This window comes from Amblyomma maculatum, chromosome 2 (genome assembly GCF_055883805.1).
Source record: "Amblyomma maculatum isolate TAMU_Amacu chromosome 2, ASM5588380v1, whole genome shotgun sequence".
In the NCBI taxonomy this organism is placed as follows: domain Eukaryota; kingdom Metazoa; phylum Arthropoda; class Arachnida; order Ixodida; family Ixodidae; genus Amblyomma; species Amblyomma maculatum.
This window is the reverse complement of record NC_139345.1, coordinates 13,935,473-13,962,114: the sequence shown is the minus strand read 5'-3', so window position 1 is coordinate 13,962,114 and position 26,642 is coordinate 13,935,473. Positions and strand designations below refer to the sequence as shown.

The 26,642-nt window shown below is 45.6% G+C and overlaps 1 protein-coding gene across 1 annotated transcript in view; it reads left to right on the top strand.

Annotated features, from left to right (window-relative positions):
* The window catches only part of LOC146197988 (arrestin domain-containing protein 3-like), a 102,370-nt gene extending 75,737 nt beyond the window's left edge, over nucleotides 1–26,633 (top strand). Inside the window, exons 2-8 of the mRNA XM_084593294.1 lie at nucleotides 12,353–12,425; nucleotides 14,862–15,009; nucleotides 19,743–19,845; nucleotides 20,720–20,976; nucleotides 21,620–21,809; nucleotides 22,253–22,398; nucleotides 24,444–26,633. Coding sequence (XP_084449420.1) covers nucleotides 12,353–12,425; nucleotides 14,862–15,009; nucleotides 19,743–19,845; nucleotides 20,720–20,976; nucleotides 21,620–21,809; nucleotides 22,253–22,398; nucleotides 24,444–24,500 — 974 coding nt within the window. The 3' untranslated portion in view covers nucleotides 24,501–26,633. The remainder of the gene's footprint in view (nucleotides 1–12,352; nucleotides 12,426–14,861; nucleotides 15,010–19,742; nucleotides 19,846–20,719; nucleotides 20,977–21,619; nucleotides 21,810–22,252; nucleotides 22,399–24,443) is intronic.
* Nucleotides 26,634–26,642: the final 9 nt, after the last annotated feature.

The following is a 26,642-nucleotide window of genomic DNA, read 5'->3' as shown; positions in this document are numbered from 1 at the left end:
CCTACAGCGCCTTTAGAGGGGGGGGGGGGGGCAGGAGAATTACAGCATGAACAGTGCTACATGCTGGCAGGAAACAAAAAGCATAACATAGTGTAACGCAGCATAATTTCATACAAGCAAACACAAGTACACACATTACAGCAGTGTGGCAAACATTTCATTAGATTTTGATGAAACGACTTCTCGGGGTAGCTTATTCCGTTCATTTATTGTTTTTGGTTCGTGGTAGACGCTACAGTCGCCTTCCAGCCCCGACGTGCCAGCCCTAGCAGACAGAGCTGTGACCTCCAACCCGCGATGCGAGAAGTCGCCACTGCGGCGGGTTCAGGCCAGAGGGGACAAACACGAGTTGCGCACTTGAACAAGCTTTAATTTGATCGAGCACGGCAAATCAACAGCACACAACTACAATCGCTGTAGCGAGTGAACGCCGCGCCGCGTACGGGGGTGAAATAAAACCATCTAATGAGGAAGAACGCGCAAGGTGAGAGGAAGAGTCTGCTCACCTGACGCGGCTTCGCGCTCACATCCCGTTGCGGTAAGTGCGTACGGTGAGTGGGCGATTTTCGGTGACGGCGGTGGTCTCCTTGAAAAGCTAACCGCGCGCGCGCGCGCGCGCTCAACCGCCGAAGAGCCCCGAGTCAGTTGCGACAGATGCGCTCCTTGACTAGCAACAGGAGAGGAGGTCTCCGGGTTACGCCGGGAGGAAAGAGGGAAGCCAGCGGCAGCGTCGCCGCGGATGACTGGGAGGCGGTGGAGGGGGAAGGGGGGGGGGGGGGGGGGGACCGCGGTCGTTATAATGGAGGCAAGGGATTGTGAATCCCCACAAGTTATTTAAAACAATACGGACGACTATGATTTGGACCTTGTCTAATTTATCAATATATTTTTTAGTTTTAGGGTCCCATACTGTACAGATGTACTCTGGGATAGGACATTAGTTGAGTACAATTCTTTAGTTTTCAAAGGAAAACACTTGGCATTTAAGCGTAGGAAACCTAAAACACCACCTGCTTTCGCAGTGATGTAATTAATGTGTCTATGCCCGCACAGTTCACTGGTTAAATAAACACCAAGATGTCTGTAGTCAGTGACAGACAACAAATGTACTGAATTAATGCTATAAATGAAACTGTAAAACAACCGTTTTTTTTTTTTTTTTTTTTAGTAAAATGCATATGGACACTTTTTCGGAGATTAATCGCCATGCCCCATTTGTCACACTATATCTCAGCTGCTATCTCAGCTGTAGTGATTTTAAGTCGTAATCTTGTACAACAGCTCTGCATAGCCTTGCCTTTTTTCTTTTTTTAAGTTTATTGCATTCTCAATATTTTTGAAACATTATGTAGTCTGCGTTTTCTTTAACCTTGCGTAGTGATGTTGCAGAGTATTCCTGTTTGCGCTGGTGACTGCGTACAGGCATGCCGATGATGCCCGGACGTGGCGTGGGGAAGTTGGAAAGCAATCCCACCACTCAGAAATATATTTGCATTACCACGAAGGAAAACGAACACAGCTTCATCATGTACACGTACACGCACAGTTGAAAACTGATCTCTGGGACGTAATAGGGGTAAGACGACAAGGAGCCGCATGTGCAGGCCCAGAGATGCAATTGGACATCGTCCATAGCACAATTCCATAGCGATGGGGGAAGCCGTATATAGTCAGCGATTTTGTCAAGTTCACACCGTAGATCGTCACGTTCAGCAGAATTAGCAACAGTGCGTTATAAAACGCAATCATCAGCAAAAAAAAAAAAAAAACACAAAAAAAACACAAAAAACAAAACAATAGCTTCTCTCGGTCCCAGACGTACAGTTTTCGCGTCGTGACTCGTGACCATACCTCTTCGCGGCAGAAACATGCAGCTCGAATTTAGAAAAGTTGGAGTTAAATTAGGGCTAGTCGGTCAGGACACTGAACTAGCACCCTGGGATGTTCATCTGCCCACCTTCCGTCAGAATGCTAGCAGGGAACCTTATACAAACCGCGTGCGAGGTTCAACGGGTGCCTTCGTCCGCCTGCCAACTCTGACCCCCCCCGGGGTTGTTTGGAAAGTGACGTCACGCCGCTGCGTGTGACTCGGAGAGAGGAGAGATGAGGCACCTGGGAAGAGGAGACAAGCTCGGCACCGTCTGCGCTCCGACGACAGGCGTGTTTTGTCCGCCGCCGTAGGAAGGGTATTTTCCGCAACGCCGCAGCCCGCGCGGTTTCTTCGACACACAAACATACACTCACGAACACACACATGCCGCGCTCCCAATCATTCGGCGGCCGAGTCCCCGTGGGCTTCCAATATAGCAGCTCGGTGGGCGAGCATGCAGCTGGGCGCATGCGCCCAGGAAAGGGAGGGAAGGACGCGCTTCTCCCTCCCTTTCCTGATGTACGAGGGGAACCATCGGGCCTTGCGTCTACGCATTCGCGTCGTGCCGTCGCCGCCGCACAGTTGTCTGCCTCAATACACTCCCTTCCCCACCCCATCAGGGGCTTCCTTCGTTGTCTCCTGGGCTAGTTTCCATTCACCGGTTGTTCCCCAGTGATCGACGACGTGCCGACGCACCGATCGTAAGCTGCTGCTCCCTTCCGCGCCTCCACCCCGGCGGCGGCAAAAACGCAGCGTATGCCCTGTTATTGATATAAATATCGTAGGGCCAGACGAATGCTCGCCGTAGTCGCGCGCTGCGCGATGTCGTGCGGCGAAAGCCGGGTTTTCGAGAGCTGCTTTTCGAACCGGAAAGCCCTCACAACGGCTAACGCATAGTTGCGTACTTCTCAGGCGTTCCACGTGGACCCACGTCATTACGCAGCGAGCTCCTCTTCCTCGCGAACCTGGCCGCATTTTCTCTCTCTCTCTCTCTCTTTGTCTGCGCCGTGGTTTCGTTTCGAGAAGCGCGTACGGAGAAAAGCATAGGGCGACTCGGTGTAATTCATCTGGTCTGGTTTGGTTTGGTTTAACCTCCCAAAGTGAAAACGACAGAGGCCGTAATGGAGGGCTCCGGATAATTTTCACCACCTGAACGTCCTCCAATATCGCACAACAGTACATGGGCACCTTATGTTTTGCCTCCATCGAAATACGGCCGCTGTCGTGATCGAATCCGGGTCTCCCAGTCAGTAGTCGAGCGCCGTAATCACTGAGTCACCAATGTGGGGCCTGATTTCGGTGAATCCTTGTCAACGTCCACCACTCGCCTTAGATTCGGGCAATGCACGCACGATGGTCCGTCCGTAGTTTCATCACCGTGTAGAGGTGGGCACGCTTGTCTATCTAGAGCGCTGGAGTGGCAAGGTGCCGGGCAAATAACGAGGAATCTTATCACGGCTGCCTTTCCGTCGGCATTGAGCTTGTGGTTTTGTAATTCGTGCATAGCTGCTATATACGGTAGCACTTGAGCGTCAGGATTGCTTGTGAAAATCGCTACATAAAAATTATGCACCCAATTCGCTCCGTCTGCGCCGCATCTCGAGTGCGCTAGACAAGCCTGTTCACATCCGCATGCACACTTCACCATGGGTGAGACTAGCGCCAGCTCCTTGAATGAAGTGTATGATGGAGAACAGCGAGAACCGTGTGTGGAAGCGCGTGGCTTGACGTTTTTCGTCATTTCCATATGAATCTCCTCAGTGAGGTTCAGATAAATGTCGTTATTCCCGTATGGAGTGAAACGGTGCCCTTCTTCCATCGGTTGTCTGACTTGCCAGGTAACAGCTCTCCCTTGACTGCATGCAGTCCAGACTGACACAAACTAACGTTGATCGCGGCCCATCGCGCAGTCACGAAAAATTGTTTTGTCGTGCTTGTGACGCGCCGCTGAGTCGTAATTCTTTCGCCTCTGTACGGCCCTGGTGGTGTAACAGTGGTCACTCCGGTGCAAGAAAGGAGTGGGCGACTCTCTTCTTCCCTAGAATGGAGATTTTACAACTCTGCGAAGGCTTGGTTCAGAAATTTCGATCACCCGTTGTTCTCCAACGTGCACTGACATCGCACAGTACACGGACGCCTGGCTTTACGCCTCTATCGAAAAGCGGCCGTCGCGGCGGGGATTTGGTCCCGCGTCCTATCAGCAGCTGAGCGTTCTAACCACTAAGCCACCGCGGCGGGACCGACGTTACAAATAAATGTCATGAGGGAGCGGTATAGTCGTCGTTACTAGCACGTTTAGCCATTCCGTGCATCATAAGACGTTCGGTGTTGTGGCAAGGTGCGGCAGTCTTTTCCATGGAAAGGACTGCCTGTGTGTGAAACTCATGACGCATAACTATCAAAATTCGGGACTGAACGCGCTCATTATATATAGGCTAACTAAAATGTCATATGACAGTTTTAGCTTCCCATTTTCGATTGTATTCTCCTTTATCGCTGCCTCATTCAGTGTGTGACCTACTTAACGTTAACAGCCACGCTCATAGTATGCGCTGTTTAGTGTGGTCGCTGCAGGGGCTACCGCCGGAAATATTTTCGTCTTTTTGGCCTTATGTGCACATCCGAGCGACACCAGTCCGACGTTAGAGCGCACGCTTTTCCCAACGCTGGCGTTGAATCAGTCCACGATTACCGTGTGGCTAGCGAGCTTTGCAGCAACCTTTTCTAACTGAAATGTCCTTGCCGCTGTACGGTATATTGGTGACTGCTCGTTTAAACTTGTCAGGCTGCCAGAGTTTTGCTTTGTATAGAAATTGTTGGCGTGTCGCATTTTGGTTCGCGCTCGCGAGCGTCCTTTTCCCATTCCATTTCGTGTCGGAGACCCTGTTTGTCAAGTTCGCGTGCAAGTGGTATACATCCATCCAGCTGCCTCCCGTAAATACCGTCGGTCGAGTACAAAGTGACATTTCCGGCTTGCGCCAACTGCATTCTGCGTGTCGGCAGCGTTAAGAGCAAAACAATTAACGCATAGAAGAGCAACCGAGCAGAGGTATAAGCAGACAGCGTTGGAGGGACAGGTTTGGAGTGCAGGCAGCAACTGGAAAGCCCCGAACAGCTTGCCAATATCCTTGAAGAGAAAAGGATGCCGTGTCGATTCTTGCAGGCCAACTAAAAGGTTTCAAACTGACTTGAAAGCGGCCCAGCAGGCTATAAAAAGAAAATACGATGAACTTCAAAGACTAAAGTAGTGAAAGGCGAAAGCCTGAGTGCCGCATTCTGCTACGGAACTGACACAAATTAGATGATAATAATTAATTAATTAGTCATTAATAAGTTAATTGGTGAATTAATTATTAATTCCTTATTGATTGGCGTATATAAAGCACGCATTCGCGCATGTATACTGTGGTGGTGCTCTGTGATTGGTCGAGACTTCTATGACGTCATCCCTCTTCGGTCAATCAGAGCCGCCGCAAGAGCGGGACACATTTTGTCCACGACAGCATGAGCCATTAAAGGCTGTCGCCTTAAGATTGGATAATATCAAGAGGCAGGGAGAGGTACACCTCGATCGGAGAACGATCTCGAATTGGTGATCTTCCAGTACAAGCTGATAGGGTGAAGCGAGCCTGGGCTTGAGGAGGGCCGGTAGCGATTGGGCGAGTGCCAAACGGCCTCCTTTCTCATTGACCACTGTTGTTCACATAAAAATCTTGTTTTTGTTGCGCCAATGTGCTCAGTTAAGGTCTTTCAAAGAATGAGTTGATAAATGTGCATTAACAGCTACTCTGCCAGTTTGGTCTCTTAGGACATGGCCAATCAATTACGCCGACGTTCCGAAGTTAGCTATAGCACAGGCCTAATAAAATAAAATGAGAAAGGATCAGCGCTGCTGAACCGAGTATGGAGTGAGAGCATTAGCTGCGGTTGTCTGAGCGTTCTTCTTCGCGGCTGTTCAAGGTCATTTGTGACTGCGGCCACGGACTACGCGACGGGTCGCAATAAAAAATAGATTTCGTTAGGTTTCAACTGTCAACAAGGTTGAGGCTGCTAGTTTGCAGGTGGAACTAGCGTTCCGTCTTTCTGATCTGGAAACTGCTCCACCGAAACGGCGAGCTTCAATACCTTACCGCCCCCATATCCCATTACGCCATGATGAAAATACGACACAAGACAAAACAGCATTTGTCTAAAGTTCTAAACAGCACACAAAGAACGGCGCAATGCAAAAACAGCCGAGGGAAAAAGCAGCATGGCGATAAAACAGCACAGGTAAAAAACAGCAGCCGCTGTTCTGACACGTGCTGCTTTTTACCTGTGCTGTTTTGTCGCCAAGGTGTTTTTTTCCCTGCGCTGTTCTTTGTGTGCTGTTCTGACTCATACCGTTTTGTATTTCGTGTCCCCTTATTGCCTCTATACTTTGGTTATGTTGCGGCTCACTACTCGTCTCGGTAACTGTGAATGCGAGTCGCGAGGCAGCAGCACAGGACTTTCTTAACGACGTCTTTCTGTGTTCTTAAACGATAAGTTCGTCCAAATGATAAGTGCACAGCGACCAAGAAGTGTGTGAACAAACCAAATTTTAAAACAGAACAAACAAACTAAGCAACGCCACCAAATCTGCAGCTAGACAAAATGGTGCATAACCATGACTAACCAAAGCGCGCAAGTCCTCTGAACACTCTCCCAAAACACATAGCGGTGTTCACCGGTGCTGGTGCGCGCATACAGAAACATAGAAGGAATAAAGTAATAGTCGCTTCCTCCGCGGCATTCGTCTGGCATTTTCCAATCGGCCTTTTGTTTCTGAGAGATATATCGGCGGCTGCGCCAAGGAGCAATTCTCCCGCGCATCTGGGCTTTGTTTCCCGACGCGACATATGCGCGCGGGCATTTTACTTTGCTTGGTGCGTGCTCGCGGAAAACGCGGAGCAGCTGCTGTTTCTTTCCTTCACGAGAGAGACGGAGGGAAGCGCAAAGGGAGGGGAGGGGGGGGGGGGGGATTATTTGCTTTTTCTTCAGCTTGGCTTATCTTCCCAGTTTCTCTCTATCTCTCTTTTTGTGACAAACTTTTCCTTCCTTTGGTGCCGGTCCCATTTATGAGAGCAAATCCTCCCGCGTTTTTCTTTCATTTTATTCTTGAAGAAACAAAAAGGTTTGAAGATTGGAAACAAGAACATCGGAGAGAAAACGCGAGCTGGCTTTTAAAGAAAGCTCTGCTCTGGAAGCAACGGGAGCGCGCACATCGAAGCCGGAATAGCTCTAGTGTGGGGTACAAGGGAGCTTCGAGCGATCATTCGATCTGCTATGACCGGAAAAGCTGCTGCAAAAAGAGGAACAAAACGATACCGCGCCTCGCTAAAGCCGCGCAGCGTTATCGGAGCTGAAGCTTGCCTCGGCCAATCTGGAATCGAACGCATGTATTAAAGGCTTGCTTGCACGTGAATGGCATAACGGTTCATGGTCGGATGAGTCGCTGCTTGACTGACGTGGATTGATTGCATGCGATCATATACAAACGCACGCAGGGGCGCACCGGTCTGTCCGCTTTCTCGCGGCAGGTCGAGTCATTCGGTTCGCGAATTCAGCTTCGAACGGACTTCAGCGGCCGCCTCAGTGCACGCTTCTCCTTTTCGCGAGGCGGAGTTATGGGAGCGACGATAAGCGTCCGGTCGAGTAGAAGAAGAAAGGTGGGCGCTCACGGAGAACAGCGGGGGCAAAACAAGCGCAAGATCAGAGAAGAGCGGCGGCGCATTGTTGAAGGGCTGCGCAAGTCACAAGCAAATATGAAAGCAAGCCCGCGGCCTCTGTAATGACGAGCCGCCGGAGCCGAACGAGATCGATACAGCGAGCGGCGGCGAATACACTATCCGGGTCAAGCAAAAAGAGATGCCGACGGACGAGCCTAGAAGGGCGCTCTGCTTTCGCCTCGAGCAGAGTGGCATTCAAGCCGGGGCTGATTTCGATCGGGCAGAGAGACCGAAGGCGGTTGGTGTCTTTCGATCGCGCCAGGCAAATTTCGAACACCGCCTTTGGCCTCCGAGATTTAGCCGGCGGTGGAGGGGGAAACTCTCGTTAATGAGCGGCTCCCAGGTGGCGGTCGCCTCGATTAGTTTGGAGGATTGGCCGCGCTCTCGCGAACTTCGGCTTCCATTAACTCTCTCAGGCGCGTGCTGGAGTGCCTGGTGCCGCACTTAGCGGGCCGCAGTTTCCCAACTCCTATACTGTACCGTTTTGTTTTTCGTCTTTTTTTTTTCTTACTTTAGGGAGCGTGCTACGCTTGAGCTCTGGTGGTCTCGCGGTCAAGCGGAAAACGTGTTCCGGACTCTTGACTCGCCTCTCCCTTCCTAGTCGCCGTGTCCTTAGCCCTGGCAGTAAATCGAGACTGGCCGCTGTATAATGCTGTTCACGGTTGATTAGCGAATGAGCAGTGCAGGTCCGACAGACAGCTGCTGCGGCGGCTGCAGTACTCGCTTGCCATTGCGCTGCTGGTACGTGGGAACTTGAAAATTATATTTGGCGCATTTAACTATGTTGTCGCGAAGAGAATTCTTCAAATGGTATATCCTATTGTGTATTCTAAAAGAACTTGCGTCGGTTAAGCTGCTTTATTACCCGGTTGCCATTTGCAACAGACGCGCACGACGATACCAACTGTGTGACCCGCTTTGTTTTCCCGTGAGAGTTAACGGTAACCTGAAAGTTTTTTCGACACCGCAAATAAACCCGGCCAGTCGTCGGACAAGTGCTGACCAACCGTCGAGTCTAAGATAAACACATGTGCCTAAAAGGGTGACATGACACTTGTTGCTAATATTTCACTCACTTCTTCCACATGTAAATGGCAGAGAACATTTTAGCTAACTATATAACCGATGACAATGGTGTACTTCTGTTCAACATGATTTTAGGAAAGGTTTGTTCACTGTGACTTAAGTAATATCGGTTGTTCGCAGCTTTGCAACAGTCCTTAACCGCTCAGGGCAGATCGATGTCATTTTTTATGATGTTGTACTACATGCTAAACTAATAAACTTGAGCTTATACTGGTCTTCCTACATTTCTGGTCACGGGCGTTTCTTCACATCTCACCGATCGTGTACAGTTTGTTAATATTGATGGTTATCATACAAATTCATTACAAGTCACTTTGGGCGTTCCACAAGGAATCGTACCAGGCCCAATATTGTTCCTAATATATATATATATATATATATATATATATATATATATATATATATATATATATATATAAATGACATCGCTGCTGCTATATCCGAACCGGTTCAAATTAGGCTCTTTGCCGATGATTGCATCATATTCAACGAAATCAACAGCCCTACCGACCAAATTATCCTTAATTTAAACCTTCAGAAAATTGACACATGGTGCAGTAATTGGGATGTGCAGCCTAATGCCACAAAACAGCTTTAATGAAGATTACGAACAAAAAGCTTGCACACTCATTTCCATACGCCCTTCCATCATACCCTCTTGTAGAAGTAAAAGAATAGTACCTTGGTGTTACTATAATCATAACTAACAATCTAAATGGGAACAGTCATATTACTAATACATCCTCGTCCTCCAATAGAAAACTTGGTCTTCTTCGCTACAAACTTAGAAGCGTTCCTTCCAGAGTAAAGCAGTTAGCATACTACAGCCTCATCTGACCTAAGCTAGAGTATGCCCGATCTGTCCGGAAACCTCACACTAAGAATAATATTAATACATTATAGAACAACCAGCGCGAAGCCGTAAGCTTCATCTTTTCAATGTATCGCACATATGAGTCTCTCCCCGATTTAGTGAAAGAAAATGCCACACAACAGCTGCAAACACGAAAGAAAATACAGAGACTAAAATTCCTATTTCTCCTGAAAAATAATAAGCTTGCTATGTGTCCTGAATTAAACCTCACGCCCCTTACAACTCGTCGAACAAGACATCATGCACAATCTTTGTAACTCCGTATCAAGCAAGAATTTTAGCATTTAAGTATTCTTTTTACCCACATACAATTGAGGAATGGAAGAAGCTTCCTTCTGATGTGATTTTGTACATTGATTCTATTGACAAATTGTTGGCGTTTTACCCATAGCTGTGTTGAATATGTGTGTATATTTTCTTGTTAGCGTTGAACATGTCTCATTGTAATATACCTGTTAGCTACGTTTAGCATTTCTGTTGCAATGAACCGATGTTCCACAATATTGTATTCTTGACGCACATCCTATTAGGGCCCACTGAGGGCCTGCAGTATTTAATAAATAAATAAAATAAAAAGGAATAGTAGCTCTCATATGCGCAATTGAACGGTGGACGTACGATATTGCAGGAAATACAGGTAATGACCGCAGATCCGGACCACGAAAAGGAAATAACGAGAAGAATGAGGTTTGGATTGGGCGGATTTGGCAAGCGCTGCTTGGGTCATGAATGGCAGCTTGCCAGCGCAGATATATTTATGGCACGGTAAATGGCAGGTGTAACGTTAAGCGACAAGAAGCGTGGTAAATGGCAGGTGTAACGTTAAGAGACAAGAAGCGTGGTAAATGGCAGGTGTAACGTTAAGAGACAAGAAGCGTGCCGAGTGCGTCAGGCAACAAACGCGAGTTAATGACAATCTAGTCATCAAGAGGAAATGGACAGGTCACGCAAAGCGAATGCAAGCTAACCAATGGTCGCCAAGGGTAACAGTCTGGATTCCAAGGGAAGGCAAGCGTATAGGTGTGGGCGGCAGAACGTTAAGTGGGCACATATGAGATTAAGATATTTGCAGCCATTACGTAAATCTAGTGCAGTGAAAACGACGCAGGCAAATGACAAAAAAAAAAAAAAGAAGTAAAAGCTGCCTTCTGCATCGCTCAGGGTGCCTCGTAAGATGATCCTTTGCCTAAACCGCTGAATTTCGCACAGGGGTAGAATTTAGTGGTATTTTGGGCTTTGTACTACTTTTGAACCGAGTACTTGTTGCTTGAGTCGGTGAAAATTATTTGAAAGTGCGCATCGTATGCGGCGATGCCTGACAATATATATATATATATATATATATATATATATATATATATATGAAGGAAAGAAGCCAACAGTCGGCGAGGCCAAGGAAAGCGTTGGGGATGGTCTTTTTTTTTAATGTTTTGCTTAGATAATCACAGAAATTAGTAATGTAATCTGTTTAGGGGAAAGACAATTAAACACAAAGTAGAAAAAAAAACAACGTGCCGATGGTGGGAACCGAACCCACGACCTCCGAATATCGCGTCCGGTGCTCTTCCAACTGAGCTACATCGGCCGCTGTCCCCCCTGCTACTTGCTAGGGTATTTATATATATATATATATATATATATATATATATATATATATATATATATATGGGCTGACTTGCGCCCTCAAAATAACTGAACTCGGCAGCGGCGATTACAGCAAACATGCTCGCTGGTCGTCGAATTACGAATGTCGTCACACTGACAAACGCTCAATTTAAAGGCGGCGAGGAAACATCTGGCTAAAGCCGCAAACTGTGACTAGCACAATCTAGAACATTGCAGAAACATACGCGAGTGGCCGCAATCTTCGAGACACATCTCGGCGCATCTTACGCGACAAAGAAACTGATAAAGCTGCGTCTCATGACAACGAGCATGAACAATCAAAGAATACAGAATTAATCCGCGTGCCAGAATCACAGTGATAAGGCCGCATGCCGGCGGCTGTCGAAAAAAGAGCGTATAAAGATTTGAATGGTTTGCGCCCCGGGCGGCGAGAGGTGACGCTGCAGCAAAAACTCTTATTATTTCGTTGCCGATGCTGACGATACAGATTGACGATCATATTGCGCTGAACCAGTCAGGTATCCTGCACAGACGTAGAACAAAACGCGAGCTACTGCCAAATGCCGCCTCTCTGCGAAATTTGAGCACGAAAGAGCCAGCGATTTAGCAGAGAAGCATTTTACGACGCTGTATAAGCGATTAAACAGTTTGCATTAATAGCGCCGAGAAACTGGCACATTCCGATTTTGTAAAACTGAGCGGTACTCGAGAATTAGAGTGCCCCCTTGTCTAACGCATGTAATCATGCATTTCCCCGCCTGCGCGTTCGGTTAGATGTTGCTTTCGCCACATAACAAGGTTATTACCAGGAGAAGACAGCTTCGCAGAGCGTGCGTTTGCCGACTACAGCAAGCCGCGGAATTTCAATACTTCACGACGAAATAATTTGTTTCGCGTAGTTTTCACACTTTCCCACAAGGTGCATTTTGTTTTCCTTGGTGCTGTAGATTGCTGTACGATGAGCTAAAAAAATCTCGGTGGTGTAGGTTTACTTTAACACGCTGTGGTCATATACTGTATCTTGGACGCTTGCCACCCTTTGATCACGATTAGTGCGAATGTAACGGAGTGACGTACTTAATTTTCGTCGTTGTGCTCTCAGTCAGTTCGATAACGTAATGCCTCTTTTTCTTCTTTTCCCAACAGAGTCGGGAGACGGCAGGGACGTACTGACCGAGGGCCACCATGAATTCAACTTCACCTTCGTTCTTCCAGCGACGTGAGTTGCGTCTTAAATGTCCTCGGTGCACTGACTTCAAGTTGCGTTGAGAGCGTAGAGACAATATAAGGTGGTGCGGCAAATTTCATACTACTACGAGCAAGTAATAGTGGAGCTTGCTTATCTTTTTGGAGCATCGAATGGCAAGCCGCCTTTGGGTGGGTAGGCATTCGAAGTGGTCCACTGCCGCTTTCCTTTATACGTTTGATCCCTTCCGGTTGAGGCCTTGAAAAAAGTGGAGTTAGCTAAAGCGTCATTAAGGTCCGTGTAGGTGAATTAATATATAGAAAGTAGAAGGGCAAAAAGTGAGCAGAATGCTTAGAACAGGAATGTAATATTGCGGCGATAAAAGTTGGTCTCTTGTTGGCCTGCGCATGAAACCATTTCAGAGCCTGAAACGCAGTCCCAGGTGCCTATCCCAACGTTTGACCTCATCGCACGTTTGCTGTCTTCTTTGTATGCTTAAATTTTGTTTAAGCACGTGAAAACACGTTTGTATTCACTGCGCCGCTCGCTCAATACAGCCTTTTATTTGTGTAACCCCGCCGGGGTGGCGCAGTGGTTACGACGCTCGACTGCTGTTCCCAAGGACGCGGGATCGAATCCCGGCCTCGGCGGCAGCTTTTCGATGGAGGCGAAAAGCAAGGCGTCCGTGTGCTGTGCGATGTCAGCGCACGTTAATGAACCCCAGGTGGTCGAAATTTCCGGAGTCCTCCACTACGGCGTCTCTCATAGCCTGAGTTGCTTTGGGACGTTAAACCCCACAAACCAACCAAACCAACCTTTTATTTGTGTGTCCGTTATCCTACACATGGTCATTAGCGTACATTCGCAAGAGACACCATTGTAATAAGTGAGTAATTACTCACTGATATCCACCCAAGCGCAGCCATATAGCTACAAAGGAATGCTGCAGCGCTTTGTCAGAAACTTTGCAGTTATAGAAAAATTGGTCCTGGCCCGATGATGGGGCTTGGGCAGACGTCAATGAGTAATTACTCCTTCATTACAAACCTACTCCATTTTGTGGCATTCCCTTAAATATTCGACCGAAAGACATCACTAAGCGAAGGACCGCTCGACTTAGATATTACGCCCACTTGAACCAGGCCATATAAACGTGCCGGCGTGGCCTAGGGTCAGTGCGTCCAACTCTGGATCGAAGAATGTTGGAAGGCTGGATTCCACTATCCCATCTCCAGTTCGGCAGTGTGAGTCTCGTGACGTCACACTGTCACAAATCCTCGTCTTTACGGTCAACAGAGGCGCGGGATCCTCTTTGCGGTTACCCATCGTCCCTCTATGAGGTTTGAGAACACAGTTAAAAGTTAGGCCGGTCAACCCGTGCAGTACGTGTGTCGGTGCGTGATTGAGGTTCAAGAAAGTCACTTTGTTTTTCAAACAATTGCATATTTATAGCTAGTCGTCCAATTAAATTGCATAATAATAATAGAAAAACAAAAACAACAACGTCACGGCACGATAGTGATAAAGGACGACTCGGTAAATGACAAGAGGAAAAATACCCGACAATGAACAAAACACTGCGATAAAAGAAGACTATATAACGATAACAAAGCAAGTTTTCCAGATATAGTAAGTAGGGGCAAGAGTTACATAGAAAACACGGCGTAAAATACTAAGCCAGATCAAAGGTTTAAGCAAAGGCGAAAACAATGTTCAATTAACCGACGGTCTGTGGCAAAAAGGAATTCTCACGGCTTTCTTGTTCGATGAGGCGTCGAAGTCGCATAGTTGATCGGTAGCGGCGGCCTTACAAGATAAGGAGAACGAGGAGTTGATCGCGGGCTCGGTGAAAAACAAAATACACTTTCCCAGAGCGAGCGGCCGCGAGAGGCCCGATGAATCTTCCCAGAGCGCACTGCCGCGGGAGCGCTGCGGTCTGCCTTTTTATGCTCTCGGTTGGTTGCACTGCGGCCCATCGTCAAGTACATGCGCTTGCCGGTCACTTCCCCGGAGAATCATGTCAAAACATGCTCGGAGGGGCGGGGAGATCCCGTAAGTTCCGCTCTATATGTGAGGCAGGAGACCCCGTAGCTTCCGCTCTATATGTGAGGCAGCTTGTGACACGTACACAATCCGAGAATCAGGAGTACACGGGCATGTCGGTCGCCGGGCATGGCTTTGCTCACAACGCCAACGCTGACAACACCGGCGCCGGATTTTCTGGAGAACGGGGGCCTTTAACGCTGTCTCTTTAAAAGAATATATTAGGAGCATGCACGTTTTCTGAGAACTATTATTCAGCAGTATCGGTTTATTAGAAATAAAAATGAGACTATGACGACGTTATAGCGGTTGCTATTTCCCGGGTAGTTATGTGAGTATATTAAGATGAAATTACTTTTATGCATCCCTGTATTTTCCCTCGAAGTGACCCTGAAATGCACGTGGTGATTCTCTCCGTCTGCGCAGTGGTGTTACCACCTCATTCGAGGGCAAGTACGGCAGCGTCCGCTACTGGCTCAAGGCCGAGGTTGAGAAACCCTGGTCCTTCAACCACAAGACCAAGAAGGCCTTCACCGTCATCAGCCCCATCGACATAAATCGCAACGAATACCTGGTACGTCCAAGAGAGTCCGCCGTCCTCGCTTTCGAGGCCGGCGCATACAGCCTAGCCGCGCTGAAGAAAGCGCGCGCGAGCGTGTGGCGGTGTCTACAATCGAGTAGCTGTTCCGGCATGAAACCGTAGCGCATAACTTCATGTTATGGTGACCCCACAGTAGGCCGTATTCCAGTTGTCGCGAGTGTGTTGAGCACATATGGGGCATTTAATCGCTGATAATAGAATTTTGTTTTACGGTTGTCATCTGGGTCGTTTGAACTCGATAGGGACCCGAAAATGTGCTCGAGCTGTGCGCAGTCCGTACCAAGGGGAAAGTTTTTATATAATACGCGCATGTGATGATGACATGTAGTTACCAAAGCGTCGCTTCGAATAAACCGAAAGTTCGAATTAAGCAAGCTGTGGTTAACTAGCTTTTACTGATATCATTCATCGTGGAAATGTGGACTCGAGAGAACAAGAATGCAGAAAAAGAGAAGAAAATGAGACGGGGAAAAATAAAGACTACGCAATCGCAGTACGTATTCAACCAAAGCCACATAGGCGTTTTGATTCAACGCGACAGCTCGAGAAGAAAAAAGCAACTGGCAGAACACATGCCCTAAAAGGAAGCCAGTGGCGCAGTGGTTAAGATGCCCAACTACTGCCGGAGTTCCCGGGTTCGATCCCGGCCGGTGGCGGCATGCGTTTTGATGGCGAAATAAAGAGGCGTCCGTGTGCTGTGCGATGTCAGTGCACGTTAAAGATCCCCAGGTGTTTGAAATTACTCCGCAGCCCTCCACTACGGCTCCTCTTTCTTTCTCTTCCACTTTCACTCCCATCTTCCTCCCTTCCCTTACGGCGTGGTGGTGGCGAAAAACTATTTGGCGGAGCCGCGAAATATTTGTTACAAGGGCTGGCCCGGCTCCTGATCACGGGTGGTGGCCGGCAGGCCCTGTCTGACGGCGACCAGCCTACTTTGTGAGGCCGGTTCTGAGCTGGAGAACGCGATCTCCCAACCCTTGTTGCCCGTAAGGCCCCATTTGGCCGGTGGTTGTAACTCTAGCCATTCATAATATGTTCGAATTGTAGCTGCGCTGTGACCCTTTAAAATGCGATGCGTTACAAGAAATTTCATCAGTGTTTTATCGTACTTCATGCTGTTTAGTGTTAGAAACGGGATATGGCGTAATTGCACTACCCTTGACCGAATGACGAGGCGGCGGTAACAGAGCAACGCTGAAAACGCGCCTCTCTGTCGCTGAGCCCCGTCGCGGTATGCACCAGCGACAACGACAGGCGTTGGCGGCGGCGTTGCGCGACGGATCGCAAGGGGCTGTCGCCTCATGCGGTTACCGCTTGTCTTCACGTTATTGTTTTTTGTTTAGTTATGGAGGGATGTGGCGGGGGGCTTACGGCGTGGTTTAGGTGTCAACAGAAACAAGATACTGCTCCTTTCCCTTCCTGTGAACCAATTGCCAATTGCCGGACTCTCTCTCCTCTTCTCCGCGCCGCTAGTGAGAAGGCGCTAGAAAGAAAATCGGCCCACAGGAAGGAGAGGACGAGCAGCTGTCTATGCGCTTGTTGTTGTTGTGGCTGTAGGAAGAAGGAAAAGAAAATGCACGGACCTGCTACTGGCTCTGTAGCTGAGCAACCTCCGCTGCCTCGTGTGGACAGAAGAAAAAAAGTAGAGAAGAACGAAAAAGAAGAGGCAGAGAAAAACGCGCGCTGCAACTTCCGTTGTCTACCACCTAAGCGGTGGCGGGTGCAATGACGGCCTACAATAGATAAAAATTCGGTGGCTGGCTAGCCCCCGCCGCAACCGGGCGTTGAACTACCAGTCCCAGCCCCGTAGGGCCAGGAACAGTCACCCTTCACCACCTCCTTACTGCCCCTCAGATGTCAGTGTAGCTAAGATTTCCAGGTGGTGAAATTACTCCATAACCCTCCACAACAGCATCTCTTTCTTTCCTCCAGCTTTCACTCCCCCTTTTCCGCTTCCCTTACAGTGTGGCTCAAGCGTCCAAAGTGTGTCAGATACTGCACGTTATCTTTCCTATAAACATTTATTAATTTGAAAAGATTTGTCCGCAGAACATGTTCGCAAAATCGTGTCTGCAGCAGTTGTGAGTAATTGAGAAGTGGTAGAGGTTAATGAGTGGTGTCAATCGATAGAGGGGGACGTAATTCTGTTGCCAAAAGAATAATTAGGCCAATAAGTTAATTAGGCAATTAAATAATGGTTCACAGGAAAGAAAAGGAGCAGTATCTGAACCGCGCATAAGGGAAGTGAGGAAGGTGGGAGTGAAAGCGGAAAGAGAGAAAGGGGTTGCGTGAGGTTACATCAAGGATGTAACCTCACGTAACCAGAAGTAGGGCCGAAAAAAGGGCATAGGAAGGGATTGGTGTGCAATTTGTAAGTACCAAAGACTAAAATGGGCAAACAAGAAGTGAATTAAGCAACTAGAAGCAACCAACAGCAGCATCCGTAATTTCGCATTACTCCAATGCAGATTCTGCAGTGCTCTTTATTTTATTAAAAAGATTCCCACCAGGTGGTCCAAATTATGCTGCAGCCCTCCACTAAGGTACCTCTTTCTTTTTCACTTCTACTTTCCTGCCTTATACCTTAGGGTGTTAGGCTTCCATCAAGAAGTGTGACAGATACTGCGCCTTTTCTTTCCTGTGAGTTAGAAGAGAGAGAGGGAAACTCATACAGAGCACAGCCTGTTCAGTTCAGGAACAAAAAATATATATATATAAAACTTGAAAGGTTGTTGTTAAAGGGAGCCATATACTAATGCAACAATTCGTAGAGGTGGTCCTTGTGAGTATTGGAGTGAAACTTGAAAGCCATGCTTAATCCTCACAATTTTTTTTTGCTGTTTGTGTTTCCACGTTGTCTCCATGGGTTGTTGAGGTGCAATTTCTTAATATCTCTGTTTTACAATGATTGCCGCCCTCCCTCCGATGGATCTCTATGACTGCAAAATAAGTAATAAAATAGACTGCTTTTGTCTATGTCAGTGCGAAGAATACCTTACTTATTTGATATACCACTAGTAAAAACAGTCTTGCACCTCATCAAATGACTGCCAGAAATATGTTGTTCGCTTACACTGCTATGTCCTAGTTGCCTGCTTAGACTGCTTGGAGTGACTGCTGCAATGAAGCGCTCTGGTACCAGTGGTTAGAACCCTGGACATAGTTGAATTTTTCTTCGACTATGAGGTTTCTGTCGGAGTTATATAGCTTTCCTGTGTAGCTATATTATGCGCTTGGGTAAATGCTAGGGAGTATAATTACTCCCCCATTACAAATCTATTCTATTTTGGGGAATTTCCCTAACATGAATGAACAATGCACATTTCTTAGAGATCTATTGTGAATTTATTCATGGTTTGTAATGTAGAAGGCAGATCTTTAAAAACCTGGTAGCTTTTTCACTCCTAGACATTATCAATTTTATTTATTTTTATTTGCATAATACCTCAGTCCCCATGTGGTCCAAACAGGAAGGGAAGAATACAAGGCAAATTTTCAAAGGATTTAACAGGTGCCACAAATGAGCAAAATAAGTCAAAGAAGATAGATACATTGCACTGTTTTTTGTTTGTATTTTATTGCTATGAATTCTGTTGAAGCTCTCACTGGAGACAGTCAGACTATACATTCCACTTGTTTATTGTATGCGGAAAGTATGAGTAAATAAACAAGTTTGTTTCTGCAGAATATGGTATTAAGGCATGGGTATAATGTTGATGGGTTTTTCCTACAATTGATAATCTAACATAAAGATACAGTGCCCTGTAATCAGGTGAAGAAGAAATTCCAAACTTTACCTGGATGAGTGAATGAGGAAATATTAGTCGAGAAATTTTTCATCCAATATGTATGAACAGGCCTAATTTCGTCGGTGGTCAATAAAGTGGATGGGGGAATCAGTTCTCTTGAATGGTAAATGAATCTCGAAGCCAGTCTTTGAATGTTTGCTAATTTTGCTATATCATTTTTTGGTATAAGGGACCCACACAGTAGCCACATACTCAAGCTTGGGCCTAATAAGAGTTTAATTACAACAGCCTAACAATTTGACATGACCATGTGCTCCTTTGAGCTTGTGTTCCAAATGTCCGAGTGTTTCCAGCGCAGATGAACAGATGTAACCAACATGGTTTCTACAGTTAAGGTGAGAATTTTTAAAGCACTTAAATATTTGTATTTATTAAATTCCAACATAGTAGTGTCAGTAACTAAAGTGAAGAGGATTTTTTTTTCTTGTCATGCTCAAGTGCACTGTCTTACCATAATCAAAGACCATTCCTGATTTGTCACACCAGGCCATAGTTTCACTCAAACCATTATTCAGTAATATTTGGTCAGCCACAGAACTTATTGGGGTTTACTTCATGTAGTCATCACCAGATAAACCAACGTTAACATTTATATTAATGGAATACACAATGTCATTTACATAATCCAACAGAAGCGAACCTAATACACTTCCTTGGGGAATGCAAGATATGCCACTGGAAGTAACAAGGAAGAAACGCCGCCAATATCCACCGAGTTTGATTTCTGAGGTAGGAAGCAATCTAATTTACCAAGGTTAAGGGCACACCTATTAATATGAGTTTTTCAAGAAGTTCAAATGTAACTTTATCAAATGCTTTGCCGGAGTATAAAAAAAAAAGTTCACATACTTCATCTTCCTAATTGTTTGTATTGTATGTGGGACCTCTGTGCTTCAGACAGCGGTGGAGAGCAGTGTGGAGAAGACGCTGTGTTGCTGGTGCTGCACTTCTGGACCCATCTCACTGTATGCCAGGACAGACCGCAAGGGATACTGCCCTGGTAAGACATCCCTGTTCTTTGAGCTTGCAAGCTAAAGACAGCATTTCTGAGCACCTGAAGTATAGCAACTTAGGTACCTTCTCCTTTATGTAGAGCACTGATTTCAGGTGCGTAAAAAAAGCTCTGTACACGGCACTGGGTTGATTACCTGGAGATTGCATTCTACTTAGTGAGGCTGTCATGAATAAATAAATTGGACCTTTATTGTTATGGCTTGAGGCAGGGCTCACATTTATGCTACAGATATATGTTATACTACATATGCAGTGAAAATTTCCAGTGCATACTTGATGCAAACCACTATTTGCACCAGCAGAGCATGAATTTCATCATGCAGGCATTTTATTTGGTTTAGTCACATAAGCAGTAACCCACATATTCTGTAAATCTTGTGCTTAGTGCAGCGGCAAATACAGTTGAAGGTTTAGTTGTGTTTGAGTGCCTACCTTCTCATCCCTCTCTCAGCCATGCTTTCTCACTGAAAAGAAAGCATTATCATTAGAGTTCCATTGCTACAAAAATGTGCAATGAAGCCCCTTCTTAATTATGCTCACATTTAAAAAACTATTTATACAAAACACTTGAGGGAAATCAAACTGTGCATACAATGAAATGAGACACCTTATATCATTTGTGTTGTGCATTTTAGGCTGATGTGCTAAGTTTGCATTTTATAACTTTTTATTCCTAGAAGCAATAATTATTATTATATATTTCTCCTTTCTGCAGAAGCCCTTGAAGCTGTGTGCATAGCATTCACAGTCGTAACTAAAGTAATGAGCATTAAAACTGCTTCCTTTATTGCAGTATCTCAATCTGTCTCATTGTGTCTGAATGTGTAGGCAGGGGTACTAACACAGTGCACTCTGTGCAGGTGAGTCTATTGCCATCACAGCTGACTTTGAGAACCTGTCGGGGCGCACAGTGGTTCCACACGCAACACTCCACCAGACACAGACATTCTTGGCTGGTGGAAAGTCACGGTCACGCCACTGCAAGTTCACCACAGTCACTGGTGTGGCACTCCAACCTGGCCGCTCAGCCAACTGGGATGCCCAGCTGCTCAAGATCCCCGCTGTTTCACCATCCATCACCAACTGTTGCCTGATCCATGTCGAGTATGCTGTTCGGGTGAGGACCTATGCGGACATGTAGATGTGACCTCAAGCACTGAATGATGTCTGAGCAACCACACATAAGCACAGTACATGCACACCCTCGCAGCACAAAATAAGTCTGCTGAGCAAGCCAAGACAATATGGGGAGAACGTTTTAGAAGAAGTCGACTTTCTTGTAGGTAAAAATTAAGTCATGAGAGAAACTATTCTTGCAGGGCTGTTGCTTGTCTGACTAATTTTTCATAATGTTCTAATGCACTGAGATTTTGGCACTTGTTATAAAACCCCATGTGGTGAATAAATTTGCACAAGGGTGTGAACAGGCTATTTCCTTAGGAGTGTCGAAATTGTTCAGCCGTCGACTCCAGAGAACAGACAGCAAGAGGACAGATAACCAATTAAGAGTACTAGGATGGACTCGAGAGAAAATGAACACATAGTAGGGGCCACAGAGTAGATGATATTGGAAAGTTTGCACGGATACGTTGGCTGCAGCTGGCACAATACAGGGGAAATGACGATTACAGTGGACGCACATACAATGCATTTTTCTTTGGTGATTGTATTGTCTACAGATCATTACATATGCTCACTTTCTTTGTATACACTTCTCACGTGACCACTGAGGCACCCTGTTCTTTTTTTTTTTTTTGCAGATCACCTTGCAGATTCCAGGTGCATACAATCTGTTTGTGGACCTGCCCATTGTCATTGGAACAGTGCCCCTCAGAGCCCGGCCTCCACACTATCGCTCAGTAGGACTGCCTAGTCAGCCCCAGATCCACTTCTACCCAGCTGCTCCTCCGTACTCTGAAGCCGACACAGATGACCCATTGCCTGTTGAACGTGAGGACCTTCTTTCATATCTAGGGCCTGCTAAGGAAGACTTTACTGCTATAGACAGTGCATTTGAGTCATAATTGTTGTACCAATTTCCTGCTCGCCAGATTATGCAAAGTTATTGCTATTATTAGTGTTTATTATCAGTAAAGTTATTATTAGTGTTTTATAGCAGTTATACCATAGTTTTGGTGATGTTTTGTCTCATGGCATACGCCATAAATGTTTACTAATTTGGCTTCGAGGAGTACTACAGACTCGCAGCTAAATGTAAGCATTTGCTTTAGCGTTTAATTCCACCCTTTCTGCATATGGCGCTTCATGTTAAACTTGTTGCTTATCATCTGCTGGACTGTTCTGTATGGTGTTTAGGTCAGTCAGTGCTTGCAACTTGTAGACAAAGTTATGATGTGTTAAAAAATAACTTTTTTTTTTTTTTTTTGCTGCAGCTCCACCTACCTATGCCGAGTGCATAGAAGGTTCAGTGGACATTGGTGATGATGAAGATGGCGACATACTCGGGGACACACGGTTTACGCCTATGTATGCTTATGTACAAGACTACTTGTACCATCCACCTCCAGCATATTCTGAAGTAAGAGCACATCAAAAATGTTCCTAAAGAGACTGTTTGCATGTCTTTGCATGTATAAAGAAGTTTAGGAACCTGGGATAGAAAGCGTTGTGACATTTTAGTTTCTTCTTCTCAGTTGTGTTAGTCCCTAGTATTTAGCTTATTTCTCACCTAGTGCAGAGCTAATATGTAACAAGGTCTTCATAATTAATGCACAGGTAGTTTTAAACTTTGTACTTATTCACCACTTGCTGACAAAAATGTCCCACAGTGGCTCAGTGATAGGATGTTTGACTACTGACCTCAAGGAAGTGTGTTTCTTTCTGGCTGTAGTGGCTGCTTGTTGACGGAGGCAAAAATCAAGATGCCCATGTACCGTGCAATGTCTGTGCGTGTTTAAAAATGCCAGGTGGTTGAAACTTCTGGAGCCATGCACTACGACATCTACTATGACATCCCTCACAGCCTGAATTGCTTTGGGATTTTAAACCATGCAAATCTCTAAGCTTGCCTACAAATCTTTGCATATGCTGCTTTCCTACTCATCATGTGATAGCAATGATATAAAGAGGCCCACAATGAAATCTTACAGTTGTGACATGAACTTAGATTTAGTCTGTACTTGCATGCTAAATTGACAAACTGTTGATAAACTGCTACTGTAGACAAAACGAGATTTTCTGTCCTACGGAATGTACCTTTGTTACCTCCAGATGTACGCTTTCCAACACTTCTGTCTCTTAAATTTTGAAAATATACTGAAGGCATTTGCTGTCTTCTAGCCATGACACATACTTATCTTGCCAGGCACCACGGCTAACAATCATTTTTATGAATTGTGCTTCAACAGATGCTCAATATACCGCTGAACTTCCTTGCTTCAGTGGCTTGAAGCCACAGCTGAACAGTTAAACGGGCAGCCATAAAACCAAAAAAAAAAGCTTGTATAGCCAATGTGCTGCGGACAGTTTTGTGCGTATATATTTTTTTCTTTCAAGAATCTATGATTGCAGTGCTTGCTCTTAACGCTACTGTGCCTCACTCTGTGACCCTACACCCCACACCATGTAGGTGAGGCAAGGCCACTAGCTATCCACTGTGTTGCGTGTTGTATGTCCGCTTCATGCACGACAGTACACACTACTTGAGTAAAAAAGGTACCACACTATGCTTCTTCTTGCCTCCACTTGTGCTGCCTGCTTCCCGCAACTCTTAGCAAGACACATTATAGGACCCTCCTTGCCTGCACTGTCTGCGGATAGTGCCTACTGCACGTGCATGACCCCTTCGTTGCATGCCAGTGTTTTCAAACAGCTTTGTACTGTACACCTGTGAAATGATGAAGTAATTGCAAGAGAACTCATATAGATTCATTACGATAATAGGAGTCTCAAAAAGGTTCTTTTAAGTGCTCTCAGTTTAGAGTCTGCTTTTAAATATGTTCCTAGTTGTGACTTACAAACCTGGAGAGCTTTATTTTATCACTACAGTAATGAGCACAGGTATTTGTACAAAGGAATCCTCTTCACAGTAAGCTTTCTCACCTGTTCAGTACTAACGCTAAGCACTAGCCTCACTTAATTTCTCACAAGAGAGGGGAAATAGTAGATGTGGACTGCTAGCACAGTTCCTAAACAAGTTCTACATTCAAATCACCATAACAGTCTATTCAGAATAATAAAGCTTCAACAGAAAAATTTTGTGCTGCATTTACCAGTGCGATTGCGACAGGTTAATTCATCTATTCCATTTGGAAAGTGCAGAATTAAACACAAGTACCATATCTGTGTGTAAGTTAACCTGGACACTTCCTTAGCACATAAACCAGTGCTGAACTGAAAGCTTTGATTACAATATTATCAGAAAAATGAATACTGGGCTGTTCTGATATTTTCCGTTTTCCTTTCTGGCTACGACAAGCGTCTGCACCATGCATGGCAACCATCTTCCAATCTTCTTTCTCATTTATTTTTTTATTTCTGTAGCTCACTTAAAAGAAAGCAAACTGCCGTGGAAAACATGTGATGAATTTAAGCTGCTCCGTTTTCACCATGCCTTTTTTGCAGGTGGATCCCCACCCATCACCTCAGGCAGAAGCAGCAGCATCCAGTGTTTCCAACTGAGGCTGGCCGACCTGGACAAAATGTGGTATGAGTGCAACAGACTCTGCAAGACACTTCCGTGTATGCTGTGCTAACTGACCAAGGCGGAGTGGAAAACGGGCAGACAGTGCAGTGCTTCGACTCAAAAGAGCTAAGGCTTCATGCTCTCATCGCACACTGGAACTTCATTGTTTTTTACTGTTGCTCTGCCAGCTGAAAAGACAGTGGTGGGCGATGCCTGTAGATGGTACCAATTATATCAACACGGATGGACAAGGTGCCACTCTTCTGCAGCACTGCCAAGTATTGATGTGCCTGGTCTGCCATGGGTTCAACTGCAGCATGAGCCACAAGAACATGATGCCCGTGGTGTGTCGTGCATTGCAGAACATTTGAATCTTTTATGAATGGGCTTTGTAATGACTGTGCCAACAGGGTGTTCAGTATGAAAGTGTAAAACTGGGACAGCTGCTCACAAGTCCCGCCGACAGATTATCTGGTGCAGGGTGCCATCAATGAGCATGCTTCTATAGCCTGCTCGCTGGACAAATAGTTACAGAAGTTCTGCTGAACAAGACGGTGGCTTCCATTCTGTGCGGGCAAATGACGAGCGCTTTAATTCCCTTGTTTCATGTTTGTTCTGTCCTTTGTCTTGTCAGCAATGTGTGCTCGTTTGTGGCATGGTTCAAAAGAGCAACAGAGTTCAACAAAAGGCTTCAATGTGGTGTAAACTCAACTTTGTGAAGCATGCTTGAATGTGGTTTAGTGGACCAGCAATTTTTTTCACTCTTGCTTTTATTGTAAATGATAAATGACTGCACTGACAATGAGTTTGTCTTTAATTGAAGACAAAATTATCGCTCCAGCCTAAATAGCTTTTGGAATGAGCACACAAACATTTAGCTGACTGCTAGCTCTTCTTAAGGTGCATTGTTTTTCTGTACATAAAATGAAACTCTCGGACTAGAGATCCATTTGTTGTGCCTAAAGATAGTTATATACCTTGCAACTTACCGCAATGCAATTTATGCATTACAATGTGCTCTACAATGACTTCCAATTTTGTTCTAAAAAAAGAATTCAATGCACTTTTCAGATTTGTAACGTCTGCAGCAAGACCTGAGGGTGACAATTCGGACTGTACTAAACCAAAACAAATGAACGGATATTCAGGGCATTCATGTTTATGTTTTCAGAAGAGACAGCCATGCTTCAATCAACATTTGCATTAACCAAAATCTCCTTTATTTCGTAGACGTGTAAAGTTATTACTGCAATGCGTCCCACTTAACATGCACCATACTTGAAAAGTGATCTTGGGAGCAGTGGAGCTCCACTCTGTGTTATTAGTATCACATTAATTTTATGAGCTGCAATAAAAACAAACGCGCAAGAATGAAAATGCTCGCAATCTGAAGGCCATATCACATACTGTGGTACATATGCTCACTATTGCTAAGGTGCACGCGGTTACACCTTAGAAATAGGCTTCAGCTATGCTTCCTTCAAACCTCTGTTGACATCTTTCTGGGCAAAATAATTAAAAAGAATACTACAGGAATTACTTTCTTCAGAGATTGTAGCACTAGTCGTTGGTTGTGACACTACGCAAGCTTTACCCATGCAAAGCGACAGACCATGCTGATGCATAGATGCGCATGTCCGCAAAGCAAACCTTAAGGTTTGTTTAGAATTGCATAAGCTATTAAAGCTTCAAACGTTCAGAAAATGTAGACTGAATAACCGTTTCCTGTCACAACTCCTACTCAGTGATGCATCAACTGTTGCAGTGTGCCTGAGAGCTTGGCAAGGTTAATGAGGAACAGATGTTAAACAATCTTGCATTGCTAAACCTGCTTACTAAGGATGGTTGAGTGTGAGGAATCAGCATAAGAGTACATACAGCACATAGATATTATTGTGTGCGGTGTGTCTGTAAAGTACCACACAGAACAGTCTCTTTGTTACTGTGTACATACTTGTCTCCTGTAGTGTCCCTGTGCTTTCTGCAGAGCATGTTTACCATAGCATGGGAGTGTCTTCACCAACCTCTAGCATTCTGTCAACCATGTGACTCCAGCTGTTTGCTTTTTCTTGCTGTAACAGCCAGCCTTAGCACAAGTGTAACAAAGTTTGTTACATCTACATAAGTAAACAGCTTTG